General features: G+C 43.5%; 1 protein-coding gene across 18 annotated transcripts in view; it reads left to right on the forward strand.

Moving 5' to 3' along the window:
- PTK2 (protein tyrosine kinase 2) overlaps positions 1 to 21,692 on the forward strand; it is a 338,626-nt gene that overhangs the window by 259,278 nt on the left and 57,656 nt on the right. For all 18 annotated transcript variants that reach the window (XM_075581727.1, XM_075581721.1, XM_075581682.1 and 15 more), the window contains 5 exons: positions 4,518 to 4,602; positions 10,497 to 10,597; positions 12,084 to 12,199; positions 16,589 to 16,689; positions 17,942 to 18,031. In XM_075581727.1, the coding sequence (XP_075437842.1) occupies positions 4,518 to 4,602; positions 10,497 to 10,597; positions 12,084 to 12,199; positions 16,589 to 16,689; positions 17,942 to 18,031 (493 nt within the window). The remainder of the gene's footprint in view (positions 1 to 4,517; positions 4,603 to 10,496; positions 10,598 to 12,083; positions 12,200 to 16,588; positions 16,690 to 17,941; positions 18,032 to 21,692) is intronic.

Raw genomic sequence — 21,692 nt, forward strand, 5'->3', positions numbered from 1 at the left:
CAAAGAAGTTGAAAAGCCGCGGAAGTGGTTGTGGCACTTTGCGTTGTGGGCACTGGGGGTGGTAGTGTCTAATAACCCACTTGATACAGTATAATCTATTCCAAGTATGAAACTATAATGCGGTGGGAGTATACACAGCCAATGCCTCGCTGGTCTCTGAGATCAAAGACACAGCTCACACTCCCTGGTAGGAGTCCTGCTACTATAGTCCTCATTGCCGGCTTCTAGAGAAACATTAGAATAATGACGAGGTGATGATCAACCTGGAGACCCACGTCATTGGGGCTCTGTATCAGCATGCCCGCTGCTAGTCCATGTAATTGATAGGTAGCTGGCAGTATGCAGGATTGAGATGGATGAATAATGCTCTGGAACGTGTTAGTGCAGGTATACAGCGGAGACTAGAGGACCTGAGCGCTGAGATAAGCGAATGATACTATGCTTTATCTTGCCAAATGCAGCGGCAATTACCATCAGCCTTTCAAGATCGCAATGGAAGCGAAAGCGTCAAATTGAGCGCTAGCGTAAGCTAGCCCTCTAAGCTTCCCCTTGCTGATATCGGTGGTAATGTCTATGCTTTACAATACTCAACCACCATCACTGCCATCACTTCCTCATATGATGTCACTGCATCCATATGACAGTTGAAGTCGCCCAGTAAAAGGATGGAAAGTCCTGGGAGAGAAGGAAAGGATTCAAAGTCTGAGAGGAAGGTGGAAGGAGAGGATGTAGAGGTAGACGTTCCTAGATCAGTGGTGCTTAACTCCAGTCCTCAAGCAACCCCCCCCCCCCTCCCCAACAGGTCAGGTTTTGAAGATATCCCAGCTTCAGCACAGGTGGCTCAATCAGAGGCTCTGAAGCAGGGACTGAATGAGCCACCTGTGGTGAAGCTGGAACTGAACGAGCCACTTGTGCTGAAGCTGGGAGACCCTGAAAACCTGACCTGTTGAGAGGATGAGTTGAGCACCCCTGCTGTAGATGACTGCCACGTGCAGAGAGAGCAGGTAGAAGAACACTTTCCAGGCCCAAAAGAAGTGTTTGGTTAAATTAGTCTTGGTAGCATGAAACATGGAGGAAGTGTTTTTCTTCCTCCGTATCTTATTACGTTACTGAATATTTCTGTGCCTATGTTGCTTCCATGCCTCAAAATTGTTTATTCTTTAGTAGTGTTGTAACCTATGAGTTATAGCAGGGGAGCGCAAACTTTTTGTGCTGCGCCCCCCTGTCACTCTGCCCCCGGCTCTCGCGCCCCCCTGCCTACCTTCATTCGCGTCAGATGACGTCACACGCCCACGCAGCGTCAAGTCACATGGTGCCGCGGCGTCTATTGACGCCGCGTTGCCATGGCGACGCAACACAGACGGCTGAATCCCGGTAAGTAAACAGTTGCAGGGGCCTCACGCGATCCCCCGGCATTTAATTTAAATGCCTGGGGGAAGAGCGCGGGGCCTCTGCAACTGCCCGCGCCCCCCCAGCACAATCTCCCGCCCCCCCTGGGGGTCGCGCCCCCCACTTTGCGCACCGCTGAGTTATAGTATAGACATTATCCCCGACACACCATTGTGTGAGGTGTGCAGTTCTGCGTTATTGTTGTACCTGCCTTCCGACTTCAACGCAAAACATGCCCCCCACACGGGGACTGCCTCTTCTCATTTTAGGGTCACCTCATTTTAGCGTTACTACGAGAGAAACGATTTTCTCCAGTGTAATGCTATGAGATGTCAATAATCTTGGAGAGGAAAGTGAACAGGGGCCCAGACAGGCTGCAGATTTCAATAATTGGCCTTGCTTACCAAAATATTAGTAAATACAGCCTTTCAATGTGCTAAATTGCTGTCAGACTTATTTCTGCTGATTTTATCCCAAATTAAATGCGCGTGCGCATATGTATATATATATATATATATATATATATATATATATATATATATATATATATATATATATACACACACGGCTTGACATATTACAAAAAAATCTACTCGCAAAAAAAAATTGAATAAATTCTTAAGAACTAATAACGTTTCTTTTTTTTACTTGCGTATCATGCCTTTTAAGTCATAGGCGAGAGGGAGTGAGGGGGAGAGATAAAGATGGGGAGAAACAAAGAGAAGAGGGGGGTCAGGGTGAGAAAAGGAGAGGGGTAGAGGGAGGATGAGAGCGAGAAAGATTGGGGGAGAGAGGGGAAGGGGGAATAGTAAAAGTGAGGGCAGAGAGAGGGAGATAGAAAGAGAGGGGGTAGAGAGAGAGAAAGAAAGGGGGAGGGATGGGGTGTGTATATGCAGTATGCATCTTATGTACATACAGAGGGAGATAGATGGGAGAGGGGGAGAGAGAGCGAAAGATAGAGAGGACGGGAGAGGGAGACAGAAAGGTATAGAGATAGTGTTGTGTCTGTGGGGTCCGTCACTCACCTGTCCCTTTCTCCTCTTCTACATGCATACACCAGGTGCTATGTCCTTTAGTTACAGTCAGCGTAGGACATTTGGAGGAGTATAGCTCTTGCATCAGTGTGCTACTCCTTACAGAGGAGCTGTGTGATAGTGATAAGACTCTGTGTAGTTGCTGTCTAGGTATATGTCTGGGTACTTCTTTAGCTCTCGTGCTCAGCGTCGCAGAGATGAGATTTACTCGTGAGATTTACTCATACCACCTCTTTGTTAGAGAATAAATCAGGAATGTGCAGTAAAACAACTCTCATCAAAGTACAACATTGACAAACCATTCCACACACACAAAAGTTTATATATATATATATATATATATATATATATATATACACAATAAAGAATATCACTTGTGATCACATTCACATGTCTTAGACAGGTCTGCAAGCCTGCCTTTCAACCATTATCACCTAGCATACAGTGCTCCCACTGCAGCAAGGGATTCTGGGAAATCACATGCAAATGAGCACACAATGTGTCACCTTTTGCCTGGAATATCCATTCACATGGAGCCCATTTAAGCAGATGCATCGCCGTTCACACAGCTTTTAAGCACAGCCTGGGACTAGCAAAGCAAGTACAGACCACTCACAGACATGCTTCAAGGTTCCAGGTTGGTTTATACTTGCTTTGAAATATTTCTAGGCTGGGTAGGTTTACCATTACATTTTATGTTATGGTGGGTGAAAAAGGCAATAAAAAATCTCCACAGTTAGCATATAGCCAATAAAGAGTATCACTTGTGAGCTTAAAAACTGTGTGAACGGCGATGCATCTGCTTAAATGGGCTCCATGTGTATGGATATTACAGGCAAAAGGTGACACATTGTGTGCTCATTTGCGTGTCATTTCCCAGAATCCCTTGCTGCAGTGGGAGCACTGTATGCTAGGTGATAATGTTTGAAATGCAGGGGTGCCGACCTATCTTAAGACATGTGAATATGCTCACAAGTAATTCTTTATTGGCTATATGCGAACGGTGGAGGTTTTTTGTTGCCCTTTTCACCCACCATAACTTAAAATGTGATATATTATATTTTTTATATATTTATATATATATCTATTATATTTTAATGCAATCACTGCCATTGGTTCATATTGGTTTTAAGTGAGAATATATTGAATAGCCCACAGCACCTCTGCACAGTACTGTGCCAAAATACTCCTTAGACAACTAAATCAGAAGTAATGGCAAGTACTGTACACTGCCTTTGCCCCGGTTCCAATCCCCGTGTCGCTCTCTGTGGCCCTGAGCAATACATATATCTTCCTGTACATCACAATTTCAGTGATAAGATCTTTGGTGCAGGGATGTGAACCTGCAAAAGTATAGCACTGCATACATTGTAAGGGCTATGTAAGAAACATATTAATAAGATAACTACTGTTTTTGGCACATTCAAATCAAATACATGCATTGTAACAAAGCTGTGTCTTTGTTATTCCTATATTGGACACGGCTCACAATCTCTTAATCTGTCGAGCCAAGCTTAAACCCTTTTTTCATGTACTAATGACACATTGAATGGCAGAGCTGTGGTTTGTGATTGTATTAATGCTGCAACTGTATTATGCAGATAAACCATTGTCTGAGTTATTCCATGTAAAATAACACTAGTGACGGGACTCCTTGGTTGCTAAATGGAGCCTTTCTTTATCCACATGTTGTTAATATTGCGCCCTGCTGTTTACAATTTGTTTAACACAGAGTTTAAGAGCGCAGAGGGTGTATTTATATTGGGATGCTGGGATTCTGTTTATCACGCGCAATGCATTACGCTGTCTAATTATGTGTCTATATATATTTATTAATCTTATTTACTCTAAAGTCTCGGGGGCTTTATAACCAGTGTTGGTTCCTTTGCAGTCATCGCATTATACAGAGAAATGTTGTCGTTTTTGTAGTCCTAACAAAGTGCCTATAAATGAGCAGTAACGATAAGCACCAGCCATCAATCCATTTAATGAAAGTATATAGATGATGTACCGTTGCTAAAACTGTGTGCCTCACATTCGTGGCTATGAACGTGTAGAATAAGAAGTGTGGTATGTTATTAATTTCTCTTTCAGGAAAATCCAGCCATGGCTGTTGCAATCAAAACATGCAAGAACTGCACATCTGACAGTGTGAGGGAGAAGTTCTTACAAGAGGCCTGTAAGTGTGTTTCCTTACTTTAAAAGCATTTAACCCAGGTTACAATGTACAACATATGTAATACAGCAGGGTAAAGTTCTATGTAACTATACATGTTCAAGATAAGCAAGCATAAAGCAAAAGGCGTCACTGTGTGCTCATTTGGTTGCCATTACCCAGAATCCTAATCTGTAGTTTAATGGCTGTGGTTGATGTGACCGTGGGGGTGAAGCAGGTTTTGGGGATCTGTGGAAGACCTATAAATGCAATTATTTTCTTTGTGAAACCCATTGAAGTCTCCCCTAAAAGCAGAGACTTTTCCAGCCTGCAGTCGGCACAAATTGTTTTTTTTTTGTTGGTTTTTATTTTTGTTTGTTTGTTTTTCTCAAATTAACCGTTCTGACAAATTGTGGAGTGGCAGCAGGGAAAGTTGGCTTGTTGTTCTTATTCCACCACACAAACGTTCCTGCAATTCTTCAAAGAAATATGAGAATTGACAAACATTCAAGCAAAAGCTGTGTCATTTTCGCAAATTAATACAATATGTATTTTTTTCCATTTTATGTGAGTTTGGGAAAATCTTGCAAGTGGCAACACTTTTTATTTATTATTTTTTTTTAAACTATTTTGTGAAAGTCGGGGTCCGTGGTGCTTCCCCTGGAAGGAAGATTTTACCCCTTCAGTGCCTGTGTTAGTCCTGCCACCTCCCTAGCCGTGGCCCCTTCCTGATAGTGTGATCGCTTCTGAGCGTTATGTCGATGGTCACACTGATCCCAATTTGTCTATAGAAAACTAGCACAGGGCTAGGATGGACAGGGGACCTCATAACGGCCACTGGCGTGCCAGCCTCATAACTGTAAGGCTGCGTCCATAGAACGTGGAGCAGCGCTGAGCCGCGCGGACGCTGATGCTCACCTGATCAAGCATGAGCTATTTCATGCACATGCAGGCGAGCCAGCGTCCGCGATCGGGAGGCGGGGGAAGGTGGTGGGAGGCGGGGCAGTGACGTCGCTGGGCCAATCGCCCGCGATGGCGTCGACGTCACGGCGCCGTGACGCTGCTTCGCGCTGATCGGATGTTTTCAACACAGCGCGCTGAAAAACAGCTTTGGCTGTCGGCTGAAAAATCCAACTCCTCAGCACGCCTGCGGACGCTCGCGTGAGCCCCCTCTAAAGACATCCTCATTGAGGATGCCGGGGCTCAGCGCGTAGCGTCCGCGCGGCTCAGCGCTGCTTGTCTTTCTATGGACGCAGCCATAAACTGTTAGGGGATAGCCAACTCCAGTCCTCAGGGGCCACCAACTGGTCACGTTTTCAGGATATCCCTGCTTCAGTACGGGTGGCTCAATCACTGAGCCACCTGTGCTGAAGCAGGGATATCCTGAAAACCTGACCTGTTTGTTGCCCTTGAGGACTGGAGTTGCCCACCCCCTGCTGTATGTCCATAGGGCACTAAAAGGGTTAAATATGGTAACTTCACAGGGAAGTATCTATGAAACCGGGAGGTCCCCCCCACACATTCTTCTTTTTATTTATTTATTTTCAATCGCACTTTTCAGTTCCATCGAAACCACCCACCACCACCAGCACCACCTTACAATTGGAAACATGAGGGGTAAAAAGAATACAGTACAATGAAGGGGGGTGGGGGGGAGAGCGAATTGATGCTTTATAGTGGTAGATTTTGCCTCGTGGTTAGGTCTTATTCCCACTACACACAGTGTTCATTAATGTTTGTAACTGGACAGCATGACCAATTATCCCCTGTTAGAAGAGCAGCTGCTTGTGTGATTGTTGGGGGAGAATGAGAACGTCTGGAGACAGGTGATGGCTGTGAAAGTCATACCACTTGTTTTTCTTCTGCTGTCTTTTCCGTAGCTTGTTTTTCCCCTTCAATGGAAACACAATACCTAGTGACTAATGTCGTATCCAATGCATTGCTGTGTTACCCTCTCAGAAACAAAGCTGCCAACACTCTATGAAATATTCCCTGTAGGTTACCACTCACTGCTATTGTTGGGGTTTCAGTATGAAGTCTGCACTTCTGAGCACTGTTATCTTCTGTCCTGTATGTGTATCCTCCACCCGAGAATAGTACAGTATATCCCTTCTGTTTTTAAATGCTCTCCACATCCTGCTTCTGGCAAACCTATCCCTCTGTGCTTCCCCCCCTATAGCAGCTCAGTTTTGTTCTGTTTAATCTGAGTTGGTGAGGAGCGAAACCATGTTATTTGTGTCTCTGGTAACCCCAACCCTGGTTCTAAATATATACTGACATGTTTGTTTGCCCAATCTGCCTTATTCAAGCCAGACAATAGAAAGCTGCATTCATTAGTGAGCACATTCACATCTCAGGCAGGGCTTTGACCCTGCTTTTCACCATTATTTGTTAGGCTAAGGTCCCGCTGGAGGCTGCTGCACGCGCGCCTGGCGGCACGTGCACAGCGCTAGACCGCGATCTGTGGTCTGCAGGCAGAGTTCTCAGGCGCGCGGGAGGCGTGGCCAAATCGGGGCAGGTGGGCGCGGCCATGACCGTTTTTATGTTGAAAAAAGAGTAAATAAAGTCCCCCACCCCTCGCTTCCCACCCTCCCCTTCCCCGAAATGCAAAACCTGAAAATGCTGCATGAGGGGCCGTGGAAAAGCCACTGCATCAAAGAGATCACCGGGCTCAAGAAACTGAAGAGGAGGATTCAAAGTGGACGGTGATGGCAGGGCAGGAGCAAACCACCATTCTGATTGGCTCTCTGGCACACCATGTGACGCGTCGCCGCACGGGAACATAATCCTGTTGTAGTCCCTGCTGGCTGACGCATCGCAATGTTCAGTGAGCAAGGAAGGGAGGAGTCACCAGGGACGGCTAGGGAGGAGGTAAGGGGCTGGTGAGAGGCACGCTCACCGCCGGCTGCACTGGGGACCTAGCCTTGCAATACAGCACTTCCACTGCAGCCAGGGATTCTGGGTAATGACATGCAAATGAGCACACCGTGCCACCTTATACTTCATTTCCATGATGACATGGTGCATAAGCTTATGACTGTCGCATTACACAGCTTTTCAGCACTGCCTGAGTTCAAGAAGGGCAGAGCCATTAACCCTGTTCCCAGACAGCTATTTCAACCTTTTGGATCTCATCAGTGTGAGGCTGGTTATACTGGCTTTACAACGGGAAGTTGCTTTCCATCTCTGAGATGGAAAGCCTCGGCCTCATTTTGCAGGATAAAGTTGCGGGGGCTTCAAGACCTACATGTGCCCAGAGATGGTTTTAGCACACCACAAAATCTAATGCACATGGGGCCCAAACTTCATTAACGTTTCCCAAGTAAAGTCACAGGGGGAGAATTTATCCTGGACTAATATAGATATGTTACATGTGGTATCATTTGATGAACTACAAGGGCCTTCAAGTTCCCATTCGGTTATCAATATTATTGATACCAGTATTTAGCTTTATTAATGTTGTTAAAAATTCGATTTATATATTGTTTTTTAAATGGATCTCTTATTCCCTGTAATATTTTAATATTCAATGAACAAAAGGCCTGAAAAACATGCAGAGCTTTTTAAATCTTGCGTCTTCCACCGTTTAGTTATAGAGGATCTTTCTGGGAAGGTACAAATGACATGTACGGTTAATTGAGGGACATATTACACTGTATTATTTAGGCATGCAAAGAAAGGCTTGTGGCCTATGGCATGTGTACGGAAGACTGCTAGGGTATTGTGGTCTTAACCTATTCAGTCATGAATTTAATTTTTTAATTATATATATATATAAATATATTACATGTCATATGTTTTTGAATCAAAAGGTGGCACTGTGTGCTCATTTGCATGTCATTTCCCAGAATCCCTTGCTGCAGTGGAAGCACTGTGTGCTGGGTGATAATGATGAAAGGCAGGGTTGCAGACCTGTCTAAGACATGCAAATGAGCACACAGTAATATTTCCATTTGCTATATAATATTATATATATAATCTAAAAATAATTAATTGGGGGTTACTTTAGATCAGTGGGCACTTAAAGAAGCTTTTTACCAAGTTGATTGATTTAAAAAATAAAATAATAATTATTATAGAAAATAAAATTACACCCACAATTGGATTAGTTGTGACTACACATTTCCAAACAAACTGTTTTATTACATTACATCATTGTCCATTACTTCAAATGAAACTTTTTAAAACGATTTCTGTCTTTAGACAAACAATGTGGAGCTGTTTCAGGCACTTTTCAGGAACAGTACTGCACACGTGTGTCCTGTGCATTCAGAAACCCTGCATATAGGGGGTGCTGGTGTCTAAGTATTCCGGGAAGTGGTTGATTAGATCATAACCTGTTGTATCATTTGTAAGAACTCTCTTTGGTGGCAACTTCTTATTCTTTTGAAAATTTGCCTCCTGTTCTTCTGATCTAGGACGTCTTCTCTTTGTGGTACAGGGATTAAGTCTGCAGAACAAGAAGCAATTGTTCTATTTCTGTATTTGATAAACCATGTTTGGGATCTGAAATAAGGTTTAAAAAATAAATAAATAAAACATATAAAGAAAAACATTTACAATACCTATACTACTACTTGCATACTAATGAGTTTTACAATGACACTTTGCAGATATTGAATCACAGCTACCACAATTGTGTGGCCAAGTTTACGAAGCACGTTTGCACTACGAGATTATTTTTAAAAAAATAGGATACTAGATTGGTATCCCCGCTACAGCTTATGTGTGATGGTAGTGAGGTGCTTACTAGTAGGAGATCAGCTGTACACGAGAAAAGGAGCCTAGTTTCTAGCGCTCTATCACTAACTGGTGGATTCTGAAGTCATTAAAATAAATTTGTGTCACAGTTCTGGATTGAACAAACCCCGGGTAGAGGTAAAGGAGGGGTAATATATGGTGCCCCTTGCCCTGTACTACTCCGAGGTAGTACACTGCGTTAGAATTTCCTGACCTTATAAATATATTATATACTATAAGATCAGGAAATTCTAATGCAGTTTACTACTTGGGAGTAGTACAGGGCAAGGGCACTATATATTACCCCTCCTTTACCCCTACCATGGGTTTGTCCAATCCAGAACTGGACTACCAATGACTGCTGCGTTCCAGCACATCATACGCTTATATGTTTGATCATGAGCACTTATACAGTCCTCACCCTCTGATCAGAGCTACATAGTATGTTGCATTTCTTTTAAAACCCTATATTTTACATCCTTGGTTTGACAATACATTTATTATAATTATTTCAGAATTCACCAGTTAGTGATAGTGCTAGAAACTAGTTTCCTTTTCTCGTGTACACATAAAAATAACATTTTCATTTTCAATATATTCTAGAAGCATCCAGAAGTACTACATTATTTAAATTACAATTATATGACTCTTAATATGCCCAAAATGATACATTTTTCAGTACTTGGCGCTTTGACAATTTTTCCCTACTTTAGACATCTTATTTATAGTTTAGCTCACTTCACAGCCAAAAAATGGCCCCAGATGTCTGTTGAATGGAACGAAGCAGAAGCCCACAGTTGTGCTGGTGTGTTTGAAAAATCAATCAGATTAATTATAATGTGCCTTACATCATTAAAACATTACTAACACAAATGTGCGGGCTATACCTGAATGTTTAAAATTCAGTATTGGATTTTAACCCAGTTTATATTTGTGAGGTCGCGTATTCCTCAGGGATACAGCCCGTGATTTTCTGGTTAAAAATACCCACCCCCTTTTTTAATTTCTGGTTATAGCGGTTTTATTTCCCATCACACAGCACTAAGATAAGAAGAAACTTGTCTTGTGTGTGTGGCCACAACGAACCTCGGTGATGGTCGGATATATAAATCACAAAAGGAAATGACTTGGATTCTGTCTGCAGGAGCTAACGGATTGTTTGTCTCGCTTTCTTCCAGTAACGATGCGCCAGTTTGATCATCCACATATTGTGAAGTTGATTGGAGTTATTACAGAAAACCCTGTCTGGATTATCATGGAGCTTTGTACTCTAGGAGAGGTAGGTGTCTACCCCCTGGTAAAACATAGAAGGCTGGGGAGCTGCGTTGGTTCTTTCTTCCATGTAGTAACAAAGGAGGGAGTAGGGGGTATGATGCCTTTTATTGGACATGCTTGCGAACCTCTCTGGGTCCTAAGGAACAACAAACTGAATTGCATTGACAATAAACCACATGTAACTCGATTACATATCGTGTATTACATATTGAAATTCTTTGTTATGAATTCAAAATACGGGTATATGGAATAACCACTGCCTGTGAGAAAAGACGATGTATGCATAATGCATATCTTGTTACCTGAACAAACATAATCCATAACCACATGTGCGGTGCTGTTACATTTTGTCTGTAGGTATGTGCTCATCACATTTGTGTTATTGCTGCTGACCTGCACAGTGCAACATGCTGCAGTGATGCCACTGCACACCCCTCTGGGGGGGCCTGGTGGCCCCAGGACATTATTTTTAGCACAAGACTCCTACAATTGGGAAAACAAATTCCAGGATATGACTGACATGTCTGGAAATGTTGGGACCGCTGTGTAAAGGAAAATACATCCTTAATAAATAAGCAAATTATTTCAAGCATAATTGGGAGTAACTGAATTCTTCAGACTCCTGTTGGCCTCATTATTGTCTGTACTTTATGAAAGGTGTTATTCTTCGTGTAGACACTGCCAATTATTCTTCATGTAGACTGCCAATTCCAATAAGTCCATTGGTCTCCGCTACCTTTCATACAGCAATAGCAGGCAGTGACATTTCGTTACCTCTGCTTCACTTGAGTTTATTCTGTTCTAGATGGTAGAAAAATGCATGCGTGTTTCCGTTACAAAGTTGCCGTATTCTTTCATGCTCTGATTAATTTATCTTCCAAACGTAGCTTTATTCGCTCACAAATGTTTGTTATGCATGTGGCAATGGAAAATCCTATTTGTTGCTCTGATGTATTTATATGCTACACGGCAATAAAGTATTAATATTGTTTTTATTTGCTTCTCTGAAAGCTGAAACCCTGTAAAGCAGGGGTTGGAATAGGTTTATGAATTCTGTTTTTATGGAAAAACTGGTACAAATGATGTGGAAGGTGTTTAGTTGAGGACTTTTTCTTTACGGCGACTCCCATATATCTGGCCAAGTGAGACTAGAACTTTAATGTCGTCCGATATTATCACAGCCAAAAAACAACCGGAAGTGTAATCTCCAACACAATGAAAGGGTGTTTCGGATTGTACAAACGCGTTTCTTCTACGTTCAATTTGTGAAGCAGACAGGAGATCTTCAGAAGGTTTTATATCGATGTGTTTGCTTTGTTGTAACGCCAACATACTGTATTTTGTTAACTGGGACTTAACCGCTACCCCTTTGATTTCAGAGAGGGCCTTGTGATGTGTTGTGAGTTACGCTGCATTTAGATCTGTTTGGATATTAATGTAAATGCTTTGCTTTGTCTTCCCCTAACTCCTGTTCCCCTTTCCCCCAAAAGTTAAGATCGTTTTTACAAGTAAGAAAGTACAGCCTGGACCTGTCATCCTTGATCCTCTACGCCTACCAGCTCAGCACTGCGCTTGCCTACCTAGAGAGCAAAAGATTTGTACACAGGTAGGAATGTTTCCGAGATCCTCTATCCACATCACTGCCTCACATTGCGGGCTCCTGGTAGCAAAGGGGCTGGAAAAGATATAGTCTTGATTTGGGGTAGAACATTTTAACTAGAATGAACATGGTGCATTTTATTGTGATGTTGGGCATATCATCCTCAAACTTTTAGACTCCTACAGCCGTGTCTTACTAGAGAAAATGGGACGTAAATTAGCCAAAATCATCAGTGCATCAACGTGCTGGAAAAGTTGGTATTCGCCATTTCCAGACCCCACCCACTTCTAATCCACAATAATAAAGGGGAGAACTTTTCTACAGCAAGGTTTGATCTGTTGGTAATGTTGGGGAGTCTAGACCGTAAGGTGAGAACCACCGTATCGTCGTCGCTCTGAGTGGTAACGCACGTGTAATTGGTTGTCTTTGAATGTCAGTATGTGTAGCGCAGGTTAAGAACCCAGCAATGCAGCTCTCGGGCTCCTTGGGTGTTACAAACGTCAACTTTGATTTTGACCTGTGGCACCAAGTGGTCTTAAAATAAGGGGAGCAATGGATGATGCCCAATATGTAGGAGAGAAGCACAGGAAAACCAATGGCGCAATATGAGATGTTTGGAATATCTGTGTTGGGTCTTCTGAAGGGTTTTACTCACGTTGTGTATGTAGTACAAAGGCAATTCCCATACTGTGGCAAACTTTTTAAATCGGGTCTATCTGTTGACTGTGGGTGATCTCGGGTAAAACGGAAAAATGTTTATACCATCTGCACTATTGCGATTTTTCAAATTTTCCCCATTTATTGCACCTTACAATTCAAAAATGTATTTCTCACTGTTCTGTTCAGTATTGTGTCAGTGTCAGTGTCACTATTATGCTTGTATAATTCATTACATCACGATTGTTAGATGTTTGATATAGCTGCAGCAAATATGTCTAAAATGAACAACTTTTGGCCCAATTGTGTAGCTAACCCACGTAATTTGCTGTTTGGCTAATGGGACATTAGCATTACATATTTTTTCAGCATCGGGTCATAGTGGTTTATTTTACATATGAAATAAACTAGTAAAGGGAAAGAATGCCTTTGTGAAGGTAACATTTTTGATGCCTACACCTTCTAATCAAGTAAAAATAGGATAAAATATGGTAACCTGAATCCATGCTTTGTATCAAACTTGACAAAATAATAAGTCTTTCTTGTTAACTGTTACCAACAGTGCCTCCTTGTGGATATTTTTTGCATTTAATGTGTATTTACAGGGTGCTCTATTTATCATATCATTAGATTGATTTAATAGCGGGAAATGTTACTGCATTCTCAAATAATGTCTTGTTTCATCAGTGCTTACATGTTTTATAGTACATTTTGGTTACTTAAAAACACTATCTCAATGAAAACAGTAAAGAAATGTGCATGCAAAGGCTTGTACTCGCACATTAGGATATATGAAAATATTCATGAACGCTAGAGAGAGAAAGAACCCCTATGCGAGAGCGATCTAAGCAATCAGAATAGGCTATGAGACACCTCCGTAAAGTAAACACAATGACTGCGATGATATGGTGTATAAGTTCAAATGTAACCTTTAATGTGAGCTATGCTCAATTAAAATAAATAGTGTGGGCACAGATGCTGTGCCTCACAGGGTGTATAATATAGTAGCCTTGACCGAGAAGCGAATTTAAAACAATTGATCTCTGCAGGTCCAGAAGGTAGCAGTGCAAAGCGCTCTGGGTGATGTTTTAGTGACAAATAGTATTGATGCCGAGCACTGCACTATACGTGTAACTGTGGGGTATTAAAGAGCCCACTTAAATGAGCAGTTGCTCGTTGGAGTACTGTGGTCAGACCAAGTGCTCACTGATAGCTGAAGTGTTGTCCCTAAGTGTGCCTTGACACTGTTACTGAGTGCTCTCGCATAGGGGTTCTTTCTCTCTCTAGCGTTCATGACCATTCCCTTACCCCTGACTGTAGCACCTCATTTACCCTCGGGTTACTTAGCTGTCGCGAGGGATTATCTGCCCCCCCCGTCCCCCAACCTTTCCCTGAGTATACTTTCTATATGAAAATATTGTCATAATTACGGAGATAACCAGATGTTTTCTTTGATCAACATACATTTTCAGAGACAAAAAATAGGTGCGCTGAATTCTATAGGTGAGGTGGGGTGAATTAATTATTTATGGTAGAAAACTAGATAAACACTAGTACCACACTAAGGAAGAAAAACAATAATGCGTGTAATAAATAAACATAAAAATCTTCCCTTGTGATTGAAGGTATGCTGCTGATCAATAGGATGGCTTGGGCATCGCAATCTAGAGATATGAAAAAGGGAAGCGCAAAACCCTCATAGTGCAGTAAAATATTTAGTGGTAACAAAAGGAAAGGGGGGTGGTAAGGAACACGTGCAAAAAAATCAGCAGTTTAAAATTATATTCGGGGACAGTACAGGGAGCTTTCAAAATAACTATTCATCCCACGGGCAGTACAAAGGACACGGGGTCATCCCTTAAGGTTGGAGGAAAGGAGATTTCACCAGCAACAAAGGAAAGGGTTCTTTACAGTAAGGGCAGTTACAGTGTGGAATTCATTACACATGGACACTGTGATGGCAGATACAATAGACATCTTTTTAGAAAGGAAAGTTATTCAGGGATATACCAAATAAGTAAACATGGGAAGGATGTTGAACGAGGAAGTAATCTAATTGCCAATTCTTGGAGTCAGGAAGGAATTTATTTTTCCCCTAATTAGAAATAATTGGCTGATATGTCACTGGGTTTTTTTGTTTGCCTTCCTCTGGATCAATATACTGCAAGTACAGATATAGGATAAAGTATCTGTCGTCTAAATTTAGCAGAGGTTGAACTTGATGGACGCATGTCTCTTTTTTTCAACCTCATCTACTATGTACAGTAACTGTGTAAAAAGCATTGAGGTATAAAAACCATGAGCCTGGACACCGGGCTAAGTCTTCACTTCAGCGTCCAGCTTCGTATGGATGATGGTAGGCAGACTCGAGACCACCACAGATGCAGCGCCCAGTCCGGTGCAAGAAATCCCAAATTACAGCAGAGCAGGCTTTCACAATAATAATAACCCCAAGCTCGGCAGGAGCACCAGGCAGGGAGATGGTCAGCGTAGTTAAACAGGTAAACAGACAACTGCCCTTATCGATACCAGCTCAGATGCAGAATAGCAACAGTCCAAGTTAGGCAGAAGTGTCCAGACTTCTCACTCAGCCCCAGCAAACAAGCACAGGTAGAGTCTCCTCTGTGTGCAGGGCGCGCCACTGGAGCACCAGAGCGCTCACGTGTGACATCACCCCCAACAGGGAGACGAGGAGAGGACGTCCACAGTGAACAAAGTTGCAAAATAGCAATAGCAGTAACACGTATAACCTTCGTGTCATCAAAGGATATTTGAAGGATACATTAAGAGGTCAATTAGTTTGTAGACCGTCCACTTGTCGACAAAAATCCCTGTCCAATGCATGATGCACAAGGCAAAGAGCCCCAGTGCTACTGTACATCCAATATGACAAATGATATAGTTAAATACGTTTCTGTCTTCTAATTAGTAAGGGACATTTAGTCAGATTCTTTGGCCAAAGTATTTTTAAGTCTGTAACCACACCAAGGTGTACAATTTGTACAGGTCCTAACTCCATGTGTAAATGTTCCTCCATGCGAGAGGTTAATACACTGTTATTCATAGGTGCGTCACAGCACCTGCCATTTCAAAGTGGGCTGGGCGGGTTTAAACCCAGGGAGGAGGGGTCACAAACCTCCAAATTGTTTACCAATTAAAGTTTACAAACATCCATGACACAGCAATTAAATGTATAGTTATGTGGTGATTTGGGCATGTGAAAACCAGGTTAACACTTTGCGGAGGTTTTTTTTCCGCAGCTCGGAATAGTTTAAGCTTTCATTTAATTTCAGAAAAGCTCCATCTCTTCTTATACTTGAAATTCCAGTCCTACCTATTATCTGCGGGAGGGGGGAGGTGTTCCTGAAATCTGCATCTAGAGATCTGTCACCCAACACAAATTCTGCTTCTGTCCAACAGTTTTGTGTTTAAATGTGCACATTTTGGTTAAAGGCATACGTCAATAAAATCTAAAGTGAAGAGGCAAAGTATTATGAATATTGTAACGGGAACCTTTAAATGCCAAATTTGATGGTATTCTTTCTCAGAAAAGATGGGGGAGAAAGAGCAATATATATTGCTTGAAGGTTTCATGGACTGTTTATTTGTATAAATAGCTCGTGTCTTTTTGTTTTTCATTTTCAACCTCTCAAAACAAGCTTTGTTTAGGTGCTGGATTTGGAAATGTAATGGATATATTTATGGCGAGTGTTTAACACACAGTATTTTCTCTGTCAGGGATATTGCTGCTAGAAATGTGTTGGTCTCTTCCTCCGACTGTGTGAAATTAGGAGACTTTGGGCTGTCCCGATATATGGAAGACAGTACTTACTATAAAGGTAAGGTTATGCTTTCTAGAAGTAGGTTTTGGTTCAGTCCCTACAACCAAGTCACACATTTTGTAGAAAAATGCAGATAACTTGGATCTCGGCTTTTTTTGAGCATGGTGATTTTTGTATGGCTTTTGATGTAACCTATTGTAACCCACTGACACGGGAGAGCTTGAACCGGAATACCAATGCCAAATGTGAAGATTTTTTTCATTGGTACCTAATATTGATGGGGTTGGTAATACAGTATGGGAATTAAAGGTGTTTTTGCAATACATGTATTGAATCTTCTTCATCGACATACAAACCCCTCCAACACAAATAAACAGGGACTGAGCTACTGAGAACTTGTGCTTTAATGCACGTTTACATTATCTTTGCAGACGTATAGTGTATGCTATTTAATGCTTCCACGTTGTGTACATAGACCTGACCGCACCGTCTCACTCTGTAGGGATGTATAAAGTTAGCGTAGTGGCTGAATAGTGTTGTAAGCGGGTTATTTATTTCAGGCGAGTGCTCGAATCACATCTGATTTCTGGCCATTGCATTTTTATGGACTGTGTGTGTAGCATACGCTACATCAGCGGTGCCCAAAGTGGGGGGGGCTCGAGATTCGCTGCAGAGGGGGCGCGGGAATTACATAGGCCCGGGCGCGCTTCCCGAAGGCATTTAAATTAATGCCGGGGAGCTGCCGGGCCTGTGTAAACATTACTTGCCTTGATTCAGACGCTCCTGGTGACGCGTCGCCATGGCAACGCGGCGTCATGTGACGTTGCGTTGCCAGGACGTATGAATCAAGGTAAGAGGGAGGGCACGAGGAGAGGGAAAGCCAGCAGGGGGGCGCAGGCGAAAAAGATTGCGCCACCCTGCGCTACATTACACACTAAGGCTATGCTTATAGCGACGGCGACATCAGGCTACGGTCGTTGGAGAAATCAAATTGAGATGACTTCCAGCGATCGCGACCAAGCCGTCGCTCTGTCGCGTTGCGCTTACTATAAGCACACGCGACGGCGGCAATGCATATGTTTTACGTCGCGTCCGCCGGCACTATAAGCGGAGCTTAAGTAATAAAACAAGGACAATATTACAACCAACTAGTTAGTCGGTCACTCGTTTGGTAAAGGCTAGTAGAGGTCAGCTGTGTAAATAAGCAGACTACTGTATGCAAATGATGAAATTGGCATGTAGTTACTAACTGGGATATAAAAGATAAATACTGAAATGTAATGTTTTGTTTTGTTTTCCATTTCTACAGCTTCCAAAGGTAAATTACCCATTAAATGGATGGCTCCAGAGTCCATTAACTTTAGACGTTTTACCTCAGCTAGTGATGTTTGGATGTTTGGTAAGTAGATTTAGTTTAACTGGAGCTCGTCTAGTACATTTTATTGAAGACTGTTCTCTCTCTGCAAATTGAGTCTTTTATTTGGCATTTGGGCATGTTATGGGGATTTACTGCTTTTTGACACTTACTAGTGTTAAAGATCAAAATGTTGTTTTCTAGCCTTCTCTGGAAGATCATATAGACTGCGGCCTTCCTTGTGTTATTAACGTATTCTCCATCCTATATCAGTACTTTCTGCTGGTTTTCTTTGTACACACAAAGTGGAGACCCGACAAAGAGAGCATTGCTCTTGAAATACATTTTTCTAATTGGTTTTCTTTTCCTTGTATTTTTCTTGACCACATACTTAATTGACATCCTCCAGTGGGTTTCTAATTAAGACAAATATTTGTTTGGAAATGGGGCAATATTCTGGGGCAAAGAATCAGTGTCATACTATATTTATCAAAAGAAAAATACTCAATGAAAGAAATGGGATATGTATATGTTCGACAAATCACCAAAAAATCTACTCGCCGACCCAAAAAAATCTTCTCGTCCCCGTCCCTAGTCCCGCCCCCAACCCTAGTCCCGCCCCCAACCCCACTTTAAAATAAAATATATAAATAAAATACATTTAATAAATTCCTAGTCAGAACAACATTCGTTTTTGACATAAATGTATTTATTGTATTACATTATACTACAATTAGTCCTTGGTGTGTGTGTGTGTGTGTGTGTGTGTGTGTGTGTGTGTGTGTGTGTGTGTGTGTGTGTGTGTGTGTGTGTGTGTGTGTGTGTGTGTGTGTGTGTGTGTGTGTGTGTGTGTGTGTGTGTGTGTGTGTGTGTGTGTGTGTGTGTGTGTGTGTGTGTGTGTGTGTGTGTGTGAGATCTAGAAATAAAAGCCAGATGTGAATGACTAGTTTCCTGAACCCCTTAACCAGTGTCTGGACGTCCCCGCTTCACAATATCTAAAGCAGCAATCCTGCCTGGGATCTTGCCTGATCCGCAGTCCCTCAATGTCCAGGTACCTCATTCCCGCAATGTTATACATTGGAGGGGATGTGTTCCCTACCTGTCTTCTGGGTTAGGAGGGGTTCCGATGTCTTCCGTGTGAAGCTTGAGTCAGATCTGGAAGAAAGCAGTATAGGTTATTTCGGTGTAGTATAGGGCAGTTAAGATATATAGGGTAAATAAGAAATCCAGAAACAGAGTGTGAGACAGACATAGAGTGAGGGTGAGAGACACAGAGTGAGGGTGAGAGACACAGAGTGAGGGTGAGAGACACAGAGTGAGGGTGAGAGACACAGAGTGAGGGTGAGAGACACAGAGTGAGGGTGAGAGACACAGAGGGAGGGTGAGAGACACAGAGGGAGGGTGAGAGACACAGAGGGAGGGTGAGAGACACAGAGGGAGGGTGAGAGACACAGAGGGAGGGTGAGAGACAGAGTGAGGGTGAGAGACACAGAGTGAGGGTGAGAGACACAGAGTGAGGGTGAGAGACACAGAGTGAGGGTGAGAGACACAGAGTGAGGGCGAGAGACACAGAGTGAGGGCGAGAGACACAGAGTGAGGGCGAGAGACACAGAGTGAGGGCGAGAGACACAGAGTGAGGGCGAGAGACACAGAGTGAGGGCGAGAGACACAGAGTGAGGGTGAGAGACACAGAGTGAGGGTGAGAGACACAGAGTGAGGGTGAGAGACACAGAGTGAGGGTGAGAGACACAGAGTGAGGGTGAGAGACACAGAGTGAGGGTGAGAGACACAGAGTGAGGGTGAGACAGAGTGAGGGTGAGACAGAGTGAGGGTGAGACAGAGTGAGGGTGAGACAGAGTGAGGGTGAGACAGAGTGAGGGTGAGACAGAGTGAGGGTGAGACAGAGTGAGGGTGAGACAGTGAGGGTGAGACAGAGTGAGGGTGAGACAGAGAGAGGGTGAGACAGAGAGAGGGTGAGAGATTGGGTGGGGAGATTGGGTGACTGGGTGGGGTGACGGGGTGATGACACTTCTGGTATCCCACACACACACTCTCCCATGCACACACTCTCCCATGCACACATTCTCCCATGCACACACTCTCCCATGCAGACACTCTCCCATGCACACATTCTCCCATGCATACACACTCCCATGCACACACACACACACACTCTCCCATGCACACACACACACACACATTCTCCCATGCACACACACACACACACACATTCTCCCATGCACACACTCTCCCATGCAGACACTCTCCCATGCACACATTCTCCCATGCATACACACTCCCATGCACACACACACACACACACTCTCCCATGCACACACACACACACACACACATTCTCCCATGCACACGCTCTCCCATGCGCGCACACACACACACACACACACACTCTCCCATACACACACACACACACACATTCTCCCATGCACACACACACGGGACAGGGGGAAGAAGAGAGGAAAGGCCGCGCGTCCGAGCACCACCACAACTATCCCGCTCGCCCCCCGCGACCATCTCCCGCCATGCGCGGGCAGCCACGGGACCGTGGAGACTAAGGGGGTAAGCGGGGAACACCCCCGCTACCATCTCCCGCCGATCGGGGGGAAGCGGGAAGTAAGTGGGAACACCTCCGCGCGGGAAGCCGGGGTAAGCTAGGACCGGGGAGAGAAGGGGGAACACCCTCGCTACCATCTCCCGCCACGCGCCGGGACCAGGGAGAGAAGGGGGGAACACCCCCGATACCGCTTGGGTATCGAGGGGAAGCGGGGAGTAAGGGGGAACACCTTGGCTTGCAGGAGGCAGGGAAGGAGCAGAGGGGCCGCAGGATGGAGGATTAGAGAGTACTTACTCTCCAACAGATCTCCGGCCAGAAAGAATGGACGCTCGTTGGGGGCGGGCTCATATAGAGCCTGGCCGCGCGCCCACAGAGCCTGGGAGCGCGCGCCAATCAGCAGTCAGGTAGGGGGAGTTTTTTTTCAGCGCGAGCAGGGAAAATTAAAAAAAACAAACACGTGTGTTGCTTGGGCCAATAGTAGCTCGCCCAGATGTTAAATCCACTCGCCCCGGGCATGCAAATGTATAGGATTGTCGAACACTGTGTATATGTGTATATGTGGGCAAAAATGATGCAAATCCTGGGCAAAAAATAGCCTGAGAGAAAAAAGGGATACACTATTTCCTTTTGCAGGTTTATTCCACATTTCGGCTTTGAATATATATATATATATATATATATATATATATATATATATATATATATATATATATATATATATATATATATATATATATATATATATATACACACACCATAATACTGAGTTAAGTTATGGTGAGTAAAAAAAGTGACAAAAACCCTCCACAGGAAAGCAAATATGCAAATACAACTGTATGCTCATCTGCATGTCTTAGGCAGGTCTACAACCCCGCCTTTCCCCATTATCACCCAGCATACAGCACTTCCACTGCAGCAAGGGATTCTGGGAAATGACATGCAAATGAGCACACAGTGTCACTTTTTGCCTCAAAAACCATTTTTAACATGGTTCCCTATGGGCTTAAGCTTCATGCATATCCAGTTAAAATCAACCCCACACTGATGAGACCCATCAAGGTCGAAACAGCTGTCTGTGGGTGGTTTTCTGGGTATGCACCTTAACCCTGGCTGTGCTCAAAGCTGTGACCATGC

Source organism: Ascaphus truei, chromosome 2 (assembly GCF_040206685.1).
Source record: "Ascaphus truei isolate aAscTru1 chromosome 2, aAscTru1.hap1, whole genome shotgun sequence".
NCBI lineage: Eukaryota > Metazoa > Chordata > Amphibia > Anura > Ascaphidae > Ascaphus > Ascaphus truei.